Source organism: Antedon mediterranea, chromosome 4 (genome assembly GCF_964355755.1).
Source record: "Antedon mediterranea chromosome 4, ecAntMedi1.1, whole genome shotgun sequence".
Taxonomy (NCBI): domain Eukaryota; kingdom Metazoa; phylum Echinodermata; class Crinoidea; order Comatulida; family Antedonidae; genus Antedon; species Antedon mediterranea.
In genome coordinates, this window is record NC_092673.1 from 13,971,920 (window position 1) to 13,984,263 (window position 12,344).

A 12,344-nucleotide genomic window follows, 5' to 3' on the forward strand; every position below is an offset into this window, starting at 1 on the left:
ATGCATGCCAGCATAATAAAAATATTAAACACAATAAGTAATGTTATGAAACACAGTGGTGTTCAGATTTTAAACGTAAATTCTCTAAACATAATTTAAACAAACACTTTAACTTCTAAACACCAATTTTAGTAAGCACAAACAAATATTAAACACAATAAGTGTGTTATTAAACACAGTAGAGTTTAGATTTGAAACGTAAATTCTCTAAACATAATTTAAACAAACACTTTCACTTCTAAACACAAATTTTAGTAAGCACAAACAAATATTAAACACAATAAGTGTGTTATTAAACACAGTGGTGTTTAGATTTGAAACGTAAATTCTCTAAACATAATTTAAAGAAACACTTTCATTTCTAAACACCAATTTTAATAAGCACAAACAAATATTAAACATGTAAGTTTGTTTTATTAAACACGATCATGTTTAAGATTCAAACGTTAATTTTACTAAACATAATATATACTAAGCACGAACAAATATTAAACACAAGAGGCGTATACAACTTAAACACTGGTGTTTAGGACGTGCTTAGAAATGTGTTTAGAAAAAATGTTAACGTTGCAATACCCTATTCTAAAAAAGCTAAACACATTGAAATATTGTTGTATAAACGGCTGTGTTTAGAATCTAAACACATTAAATGTTTAGAAATGTGTTTATGTGTTTTAAAATTAAACACAATGCTAAACATGTTTAGGGTTGATTTGTGTATTTTATGTTTAACAGCTAAACACTGTTTTTACAGTGTGGAGAATATGTATACGGTTTAAGTTTGTAGCAGAAGAGCACCCCATACTGTGATTTTCTAGGACTTTATCTAGTTTACCATTAAGTTGTTCTGATAGCCTACCTAGTTGATCGGCAAGCGTTTGAGTTTCCCCCTGTCGATCGCCGGAGGTTTCGATTGGATCATCTGCTTCTGGACTTTCGGAGGGTCTTGTTAAGTCAATTGATTTAGTATTTGCCCTAGTAGGCCTATTAGTCGCCATCATGCAGTCTTCTTTTAGTTAGTGTATACAACTTTTTAAAATAGTAGAGTTTGTTGGCTATATATTACCTTTAGTCTGAATTTAAGATCTTTTTCCCTGCGTGTAAAAGTTAGGTGTTGTCTCTACTCGCGCATGCTCATGCATGTGTTTAGATGCACAAAACAAGAGATCTCACATTAAAAGCGTTGCTAGACAAAGGTAAAACAATTGAGATTAGCGAGAAACAGGCAGCAGGAATGGAAGAAAGAGTGAGCTTCATAAATAGAAATAACTTTAGATCTAGAAATAGGCCTAACAACGATAAATCTGACACACAGCGTAGTAAAAGTAGGTGATTCTACTAATGCTAAATCAAAATTATGTTATAAATGTGGAGGTAGTTGGCCTCACACAGATGGGTGTCCTGCATGTGAGCGACGTTGCAATAAATGCAGTAAAATTGGGCATTATGTCGTGGTACTAGTAGTAGTACATCAGGCAGTAAACACAAAAATGTGAAAGGTCAGAATAATGTCAAACAAATTCAGGATAAGGTAGTAGGGTCAGATTCAGATAATGAATTGTATGTTGACTTAGGTTGTGTTTACGAACTTTTAAAGTATCCGAATAACTGCTGCTGACAGCTAGCTCAAGGTCAATCCAAAATATTGTAACGGTTTACGAACCACACTGTAGCCGGATAATAGATAGAGCTCGCTATTCGAATAAACGGAAACACGTCATGCGAAAGGTACGCTGGTATAGCTTTTTGTAAACAATCGATCGCGGCCACCACCGGTGAAAACAGTACTCGCGTGATAAACAACACATAAGAATTCATCGTACAATCGGGAATTCTTTCACAAATTCAAACATATATATTTATATTTCTTTTTGATTTCTATATTACTCTCGCTGATCAAAGATAAGCCTATTCTAGTAAAATGACGCCCATGGAGTTGTCGTTTTTGCTATGGGTATTATTCTTTGGTAGAAGAAACAGGCATAATAGGCCTACTAGTTATAGTAGTAGGAGTAGCATCGTAGGTCGGATAAGGGGTGTATCAAGAAGACGAACGATACGTCAAGTTAACACCACGGGTGTAATGTATTCCCGATTTCTTGAAGACATGATTGCCATCACCTATATTCAAGCTGTTAGGGAAGACATGATAAACCGTCCGATGAGAATGAGGCCACTATTCAGGTCAGACCACTGGTGGACTGTTAATGTTCTGGAACATTTTAGTAACACCCAGTGGAGAGAACATTTTAGAATGACAAAGCCAACTTTTGATAGACTATGTCAAATGCTAGCCCCATATTTACAAAGAGAAAGGGAAGATCGGTCGCTTACTGTAGAAAATTGTGTCGCGATTTGTATTTATCGCCTTTCTACAAACTGCGATCTTCGAACCATCGGAAATTTATTTGGAGTAGCCCGTTCAACGGCCTGTGTTGTAGTACATTCTGTATGCTATAACATTTGCCAACTGAAGGAACGTTTTATTGTTTGGCCTGTTGGTCAACGACTAGAAGAAACAATAAATTGTTTTGAACGTTTATATGGATTCCCTCAATGTGCCGGTGCAATTGATGGCAGCCACATTCCCATCATTGCCCCACACCAACACCACACTGACTACTACAATAGGAAGGGATGGCATTCCATTGTTCTACAGGCTGTTGCTGACCATGATTTAACGTAACGATATAACATTTGTATTCAATACCCTTCCAAAAATGGAATGCAAGCTACAAACATTGAGCACGATTTTAATAAACATGTATTTTTTACCCTTCACAGATTTACCGATGTGTTTGTCGGGTGGCCTGGTCGTGCACACGATGCCAGGATTTTAAGGAATTCTTCCCTATATACAAAAGGCATGAATGGGGAGCTGTTTCCAATGGTAAGCATTGTTTGCCTGATATAAATATAGGTGCACCATTGACCATTTGCAATTAACTTGTGTTTTGTTACAAAAACCATTGTCAAATTTATTGGGTTTGTTATGCATGAAAGCAACTATGAAATTTGTTTATTTGTTTTCAGTGGACACGTGAAATTAACGACATTCCAGTTCCAGTTATGATTCTTGGAGATCCAGCATATCCAATTTCCACATGGTTGATGAAAGGGTTTCCTGAGAATGATCATATGGGCAATGCAGAAAGGAGGTTTAATTATAGACTATCTAAAGCCTGTATGGTGATGGAAAGAAGTTTTGGGATGTTGAAGGGTAGATGGAGAGTTTTGATGAAAAGAAATGACAGCGACCTGAGCTATGTCCCGCGCATGGTTCTTTCTTGCTGCATTCTCCACAATTTTTGCATAGAAAATGGTGAGGTTTATAATCCCTCATGGGATGTTGAAGATGAACTTGAACAGCCACCTAGAGTGAATGAAGAAAATGCTGCTAATATAACAGGAAATCAAATCAGAGCAGCACTAGTCAACTACTTCAATTAAACAACCATTTATTAATGCAGTAGATTATTACAGTATTAATAAGTTACACTAAAATAAATCATGTAGAACATTGCTGTTTCTTTCCAGCATTTTACAGTACAGATGACTATTTGTAGTATCGTAAACAAGCTAATCTAACATATATAATTTTTCTGGAAAGATTTTTTTTTTTATTGTTTGTGTTTGGCACATTACTGTTACGTATGATTAACGTTTTTAAGATGACGTGAACAATTATTTCATCTTAAAGTTTATGTAATATTTTTTACAAATATTGTTTCTGTCATTCAAATTTATTAAAATTTAAAAAAACATAATCTGTACATTGATTGATATATTTTAGGCGTACAGTAGATAAATTTTACAGTTGTTCTGCTGTATTTCAAGGTTTGTGTATTATTTTTTTACTGTACTATATTAAAGTAAACTAATCAATCTAAATACAAATACTAAATTGTAAAAACCTGAACATCATACCTATCTAGATATTACCCCGGGGGTTTCTGCCTGTGGTGATAAAAATGTAATCACTCCTAGAAATCATAGAGAACAACTCAACCTAACAGCCAAGACATTCACGCCATCCTATGATGCCATTGCCGAAATTGTGAAAAGCTTAAGAAAGCCTATACACACGATAAAGAAATTTAACGGAAACCCAATAGAATACCCAAGATTTAAGAGGCAGTTCAATTCTCACATTGTTACCAATACCAATTCTGAGGAAGAAAAAATGGCATATCTTGAAGAAATGACAATAGGAGAAGCCAATAGAGTTGATGTAGGTTACAGCTTTAGATGAGTTTTCGTTGTTCCTGGTAGAGTGCTTACACACATTTGGTATCACATATGATAGCAAGGTTTAAAGTATTTTATATGTACTACTGTATTTGAATATCAATTTGAAGGAATTATACTTTCTGTTATTTTCAGTTACCATACGTACCAACACACATATTCAATCATTGAATAAAACGGTTATACTTAACGGAGCATTTCTAAGCTGTTTGATTTGTGTCCTCGCGAGGTCACCGTCCGTTTGACCTTTTAGTGGGTATACAATGGTAAACAAACACAGCGAGAGGTATGTTAAAGCATGGGAGAACTGAGAGATGATCATCTTAAAAAGCAATCGTCAAAACTAGCCTTTTGATGGAATGGCATGGTAAGGATGTTATTTATTTTCTAAACTTATGTTTTATATTCACTGTAGAATTATTTGGGCATTTGGTTCGGAATCATCGACTTTATTTATGTATTGTCATTTTTGGTTTGACACATATATATACGTTGCATTTAATACATGTTAACTGTTGATTTTATTTACAAATGTTGCGTAAACATATTAATTATTATCTTTCATTCTTCTTCATGCTCCTATTGCATCTTCCATGTATTATGTGATGTTCTTCGGCGCTTAAACAGACACCCAAGCCTCCTAGGCCTAGTAGACGAAGTACAGCATCAGGCAACAGTCTGTTCTCATCCTCTTTCTATTCCTATTTTTTTCCTCTTTAATAAATCTCTTCAAACCAGAAAATGTCCTTCCTATTCATGGGGGGGGGGGGGGAGGGACCAATAAATTCATTTCCAACTATAGAGCTATCTATCTGTTGCCTACCATTTCTAAATTGTTTGAAAAAATTGTTTTAAACCATATTTCGACTCATGTTTCTCCTGCCATTGCTTTCTGTCAGCATGGCTTTGTAACTGGTAGGTCATGTGAAACAAACCTTGCCACCCTTTGGACCACAGTCTGCCAAGCTATTGATGACAGGAAGCAATGTGCTATTATTTACAGATCATCTGTTTTGGGGGATAGCAAATCATTTTTAGAAGGGGGGGGGGGGGGTTCGTAATAAGCTGTGTTTATCAGTTGATTTTATTTTATTTTATACACTTTTACTATATCTTGTTTTGTATTCATTGTGTAAAGTAATGATCTACTGTATGTATTGATGTAAATTGGGGGGGGGGGGTAGGATAGGGGTTGATAGTTGCTTTTGCCTTTTTTTACTTTTCTGTTAATTGTTATATTTTATATTGTGAAGGATGCACCTTTGTGCTAAGTGTGCCACCGATCTAAAGGTGTAATTCCAAATAAATAAATAAATAAATAAAACTGAGAAAAGATTTATTGGAGGTCTTCCCAGACTCTCAATTTAAAAAAACCAAAAACATTAATCTGTCGAAAGGGTGGATCCAGCCATTTGTGAGTTAAAGAAAGATGTACAGGAACTTAAGAATTCCCTAAGGGACGTAATTGGGGCCTTGAAGGGGTTAAGACCTACAGAAAAATCATATCGCTCAGAAACCATTTGCTATAGTTGTGGACGACCAGGTCATTTAGCTAGAAATTGCAATTTTAATGCGCCAAACAGGTTCCCTTTTAAATGTTTCAATTGTGGGCAAGTGGGGAGAAATCTATTCCAGTTGTCCCTTCTCAAGTACAATTGGATGATAAGCCTATTCCTGAAATTATTACTACAGGGGTTGGGGTTGTTCAAGCAGATCTAGATAATGTAAATCCTTCTGAGTTGTTGGTAACAAAAAGCACCATGGTAGAGATTGAGATTAATGGGTTAAAGATGATATGAAACGATTTTGAAAATTTAAATAAATTAGTGTTTATGAATCTGTCTAATGTAAATAACTAACACACCAGAAAATAGGTTTAAATACCTCATAAAACTCGAAAAATAAACAAATTAAGTTTTAAAGAAAATCCTCCGGAAAATGGCCGACCAACTTGCACGCCATATTGGTTTTCACGATCGCTCTAAACACACGTACGTCCGATCGCTCAGCTGATTTGAAATACCCGCGGTAGTAGCCACGGCAGCCGTTGTTATGTGATTGGTTACTCTTTTTCAACCCAGGCGAATCGTGATTGGTTGATTTCATGCACTTTGACAGAGAGAGACACAGCGAGCTTGACGTTTCATGCATGACGACGAAAACAACATGTGCGACACAATCTCACCATCATTATTTTCGCAAGATGCCGAGTGCTTGTTGTATCGGTGGATGTAACCGGACTGGATCAACACACCCAAATGTTTCTTTTTTTTTATTCCCCGACAAGTTAAAACACAGTGAAACGTTTAATAAATGGACTGAATTTGTTAAGTTAACTAGAAAGGGGTATGTGTGGAAGCGGACTAACAGAATATGTAGCGCCATATTTCTGAAATGAAGAAGACGGGGGTGGTGGTAAAGCCGAGACTAAAAACGGATGCTTACCTCACCATAAAAGCTCCGGTAAGTGAGGAAGAAGGCCTACCACCCCAACCCAAAAAACGGAAAGTGCGGCCTCGGACTGCGGCGTGTCGAAGACGCGAGGTTGAAAGGGTCAGAAATATTTTTATAAATTAAAATCCCCTGCGTGGACGGTTGCCTACGTACGTAACGTTGTCGTTCAAATCTAGGCCCACCTGATTATACTGTACTATCATAATCGTTCGATTTAGTTTATGAAAATAATAATAAAATATTTAAATTAAAATATTTCCTTTTAAATCTGTGGGCCCAGAGGCCCAGACTATCTAGGTAACCATATAGGTCCTCGTTGGTGAACCATTATACATAGGCCTATTATTAGGCCTAGTGTAACCAGGGAGTTGTCCTGGTGTAACACTCTGACCATCAGGTCAACAACCCTTCAATCACTATTTCTACTGGCCTACTGTATAACTCACATCCTTAATCAAGTAGTGTTTCCTCATCATCATCAAGAAATATTCCCCCAGGCTTGGTATGTTAGTTTTAACAAAAACATTTTAAAAGTTTATTTTACAAAATTGTATGACAATTTTTTTAATTCACACCAGTTGATAATTTTAATAATTGTTATTGCTAAAGAATACCCAGGTAAGCCATGGAGGTACCTCCATGGAAGCTTGGCCTAGTCTAGACCTGGATACTGTGTGGTTCTGTTTTGTTATCATCAAGGAGCTTTGTTACCAAACAAAGAATGGAAAGTTTCCAACCTATGTATTCTTACTTTTCATTTTATATTTCATTTCAGATTCTGATTGAAGAAGAATTGCCTGGTACATCATCGATATGTACTTTTTTTTCATTACTTTGATGCATGGCACATTGCCAAGGGTAAGTAATATGTCTTAATAGTTATTTTACTCAAATTACCACAAATAAAAGGAATCAATGTATGTCAAATGATGTAAAAAGGTACGACTTTTTTCGTCTTACTGTAATTTTGTTTTTTTTATATATATAAAATATATTCAGGAATAAAGAAAAAATGCATAAAAGCCAGCAATAACAAAGAATGTGACAAAATTGGCAAATGGATACCATCCATTATCAGGATGGTATATTGGATCGGAAATACCACACAAGAAACGGAGGACTTGGATGCCGATGGTGAACTGAGGAAGCAAACATTCCAAAGCATATATAATCACATACGGGGTATTCATAATCACGAAACCACACTATATCCCAAATGCCTTCATGGAGAGCTGGAACCTCGAGACTACATTCAACCAAGTAAGTTGTAGTATTGATTTTGGTGAAGATTATTGACAGTTTTTTTTTATTTTGCTAAAATTTATATTTTTTTTTTCCAGATTCAAAAGCGGAAGAAGTAGTTTCAAACATCCTGAATTCACCTTATTTGTTGAGATCTATTAAGCAGTTGTCACCAACTATCCAGACCTATTCAAATGAATCGTTTCATCAAATTATTAATCATTTTGCGCCAAAAATGCACCATTTCAGGTTTAAGGGCATGCTTGCAAGGTATAATTTGATAGAATAGCATATTGTATAATTTAATGATAGAGAACCAATTAAGTAAGGTCTTTATAATCTATGATTTACACTAATTAAGCCTGAAGCCTTTAACAATCAATGTAATGTGTTGTAATTCTATATTGTGCATTTACTTCAGAACCTACCTTGCAGCCTTGCATTGCAATGAGAATGTTGGCAGGCCACAAAGGGTCAACAAAAAAGGGGACACAGAACACTCTTTGTGGTATTCACGGGCAAAAAAGGACTGGATGGCCAAAAAACATCTTGTTGATCCCACATTTGGTAAGGACCACTTACTATTAATTGTTACTAAGTTATGCCATAATTGAAAGTGTTTGTAAGCAAAATGTGGAACTAATTTATAAAATATCCTATTACATTAAACAGTAATATTTTTGTCTTTGCAGTTTATGCCATCAACACCATTGAAATGGCGATGTATATGGCCAAAACTAATACAAAAGGATTATATTACACGGCAGAAATGATGTGTGATCCTGGTACAATTACAGAAAAACTGCCAAAACCAGACAAGACAGACTTTGTTGCAAAGTTAATCTCTAGATTTAAGCATTAACTTTACACTGCTTCACAGAACTTGTGTCATAAATTTAGATTATTTTTATTTTATCACTACCTTGATCACTGATTTTATATCTCGGAGAAAAAGAATTGTTTAGTTGTTAATTTATTCCTTTGTTTTAGTTCATTGTATTTTGACATGCATGCTTCTGTTGTTCACAAAAAAAAACAGGTATTTATTCATAAGGTAACTACTGTACATTTATTTTTATACGGCAGGAACTACTGTACATAGATTTGTATTTATATGGAGTGTTAATTCATAAAATAAACTAAACTAGTCTTCATCCAATCGAGGATATGTAAATGCTGTATAATTTTGTTCAGGGTCAGGAAAAGCTTCGCTAATTTTATTTATTACACAGGATGTAATTGGGACACGCCTGTGTCGCCCAAGATACCTCCAACACCAACGCACAAACTGTCGATACGCTGTATACCTGTATTTCCTGTGCAAAAAAAAAATAACTTGTAAAAAATGATTTTTTGAATAAAAATAAAGGCAAATCAGTTACAAATTACTATACTGCAAAAACATGGTGTTTACCTTTCTATTCTTCCTTCCACAACGAGTTCATCATATTGAGATGCATACGCAATTTGGAGGGTTGCCGGATTAAGAATGGCAGCTTGGAACCAGGGATGGGTGGTGATACATCCATTATGTTCATTTTCCTTATTTTTATCCAATATTTTCTCTACCTGTTTATTTTTAAAAAAAAGTGATATTTTCACTAATGGAATTTATTTACTATCAATCATACAATTGAAAATGTATGGTTATGTTTTAATACATAATTTAACACTGCTTACTTCTTGACAACAATATCTATTTTCTCACATTCTCCTCTACAACACCTGTAGTAGAAAAAGAAGGAATATGAATATGTTGTTAGAATGTCTCACTTAAAATATGAAGGTCTAGGCCTAGTTAGGCTAGTAGACTAGTTAGTAGTACGCCTACTCTACTACTTACTAGCCCTAAAATAAAGCATTTATATATTACTATACTAGCTAGAGGCCTATATGCTAGGCCTACTAGCCTAGGGACTCCCTAGTCTAGTAGTACTCTAGAGTCTAGGCCTAGTACTAGGAGGCCTAGGATATTATTACTGTATTAATACTAGCTAGGCTAGCTAGGCCTACTACTAGGCCTAAGGCCTATATAGTTTTAGGCCTTATTAATTATACAGTACTTTATCCCCAAACCTAGACTACCACTTTACTCCCTCCTTACAAATAAATATACCTACCAATCTCGTCCTTGTCTCAAATGAAGATTTTGTGGTAGGCCCATCGCTGCGAATCCATGTGCTCTAGCCCGATCTCGGTGGTGTGCAGCATCGCCGCCGAGTAGGCTCACTTCTCCCTCCGCTCAACCAGCGGGCACCCTTGGATCGTTTTCAAACACTCCTCTCCAATTCACTGCAACAATATCATGCTCATCTTCGGATGATGCCGAGGACGATAAGGACGACATATCGCTATCCATTTAAAATTATTGTAAATATTAGATAGTATATAGTAGAAATAAAACGTAAAGCTATCTAGCGATTGAAAAATTAAATGGCGTCCATACACAACAAACGAACGAGTCGAAAGTGTATCTGACGCATGCGTATTATCGGTTCGTGTACCTAGCTTGTGTAGGGTTTGACTGAATGTTTCGGAGAAAATGAGCGTGAAAAACGAAATTAAAAATCAATTTATATAAAAAAATGAAGGAAATATTCCATAATTTCAACGATTTACGATGTATTAATCATTTAAGAATGAAACTGTAAAGCGGATAAGTTAATATCGAAATAGTTTTGGCGCAGTGGACGATTAACCCAAAAATTCCTATCTCCTCCTGTACAAAAGTTTCCGCTTGTGACGTCACAGGCGGATTTGTTTTCATTTCTTAGGGCTGTTTTCTATGCGTCATCGTCATCTCTGAAATGTACTCTAACAGTCAGCTGTATGTAACAGTATATACTACGTGTTGAAAACATAAAATCAAACTTTTTGGAATCGTTTCATATCATCTTTAAAGACACCATGTGTGATGGACACTGGTGCTGAGACTAGTTTGATTAATGGCTCATTTTTTAATAAACATTTACGGGATAGGACTGGGACTCCCAATGCTTTAAATGATTCTTTTAAAGTAGTCAGAGTTTCAGGTATATATATACCAATTGAGGGTTATGTTAGGGTCAGAGTTAAACTGGGGACTAATGTTAGTGAAGTTGGATTCCTTATAATGAAAGAAGATTTCACTTTTCAGAAAAAATCTCATCCAGTAATATTGGGGTGCAATGTGCTTCGTGTTTTACTTCCAGGGAAGGAGGGAATTTCACTAGTGAAGGAAGTGTTTAAGGAGGCAAATAATTACCTTAATGCAATAACTGTGGCTAAGGAAGAAAAAAATTGCTCCTTTAAGCATTACTAAAGTCAAATGTTATATACAGAATTCAGAATCTTTGAATAATAATGTTCTTGTGTTACCTACCTCTGAGAAAACAAATATAACTAATATTCCTATAAATATCCTGGATGGTTGTGTTAATATTAAGGGACGGGATATCCCTATTGATGTAGTAACTAATTCAACTGAGAAAATTAAGTTAATTTCTGGCGAAATAATTGCTTCTGCGGCCAAAGCGGAAAACCGACCAGAGATTGTTAGTCGAGAACTGAATAGTATGGTTGAAGTGGGTGTGGTAGATGTAGTGAATGAAAGTGAAGAGAATGGTCCATCCAGTATTCTGGCTGGGAAGGGGCTGGTTAATGATGATATTTATGTTGGTGAAGATGATACTATGGTGGAGTTGCCTTGTGATGTTAACTTTAGTAAATTAATTCCTTCGGCGGGGAAGCAAAATAAATGTGCAGATGCGAGTAAATACCCTAATTGTCCGGATTATGTCGAGACGAATTTGGAGTCTACCCATAAAATTAGATTAGATTCTGGGAATCGGGATCATAATTTCATAAAAAACCAGAAATGTGCTATGGAGGCAGCAAATAGAATAGCTAGAGATAATATAGAGAAAGCCCACAAAGTTAGTGAAAGATTACAATTTGAGAAGAAGAATTTTGTGTTGGGGATAGGGTTCTATTAAAACGTATGGCTTTTGAGGGAAGACATAAACTTTCGGATAAATATTACAGTGATAAATATATCATCATAAATGTAAATAAAACCGGGGATGTATATGACATTAAACCTGCTATGGGAGGTCGGACAAAAAATGTAAATCGGGTGTTGTTGATTTGTGATCCGAGAGGCGATTTGTGCGACCCACCTGTATTTTGGCCCAATACTTGTCAAATGACTAAGGAAAGTAATGGTGAAAGGTATGAGCTTCGAGAGTTAAGTGAAAGTAGTGATAGTGAAGAGGATGATTGTTTAATAATGAAACCCCTCATCTGCCTGTACACCTATTGTGCCTTTAAGACGCTCCCAGCGACAAGATAAAGGAAAACATAGTAATCCTCACAACCTACCACGATATTTACGAGAATAATTATGATCCAAGTAAATAAAA

At 35.6% G+C, this 12,344-nt stretch overlaps 1 protein-coding gene across 1 annotated transcript; it reads right to left on the minus strand.

Annotated features, from left to right (window-relative positions):
* Positions 1–9,088: 9,088 nt before the first annotated feature.
* On the minus strand, positions 9,089–10,291 carry LOC140047574 (uncharacterized). Its single transcript, XM_072092614.1, has 4 exons — positions 10,192–10,291; positions 9,653–9,669; positions 9,359–9,513; positions 9,089–9,260 (listed from the first exon to the last, which is right to left on the minus strand). Exons 1-4 carry the CDS (start codon positions 10,289–10,291, stop codon positions 9,089–9,091), a joined length of 444 nt encoding a protein of 147 aa, XP_071948715.1.
* Positions 10,292–12,344: the final 2,053 nt, after the last annotated feature.

What these genes read in the sequence shown, in the direction of transcription:
- LOC140047574 (XM_072092614.1), bottom strand. Translation starts at nt 10,291, where the DNA reads ATGTCGTCCTTATCGTCCTCGGCATCATCCGAAGATGAGCATGATATT. An exon ending in GTGGAAGGAAGAATAGAAAG is followed by an intron (nt 9,261 to 9,358) that starts GTAAACACCATG and finishes TTTTTTGCACAG; the next exon opens with GAAATACAGGTATACAGCGT.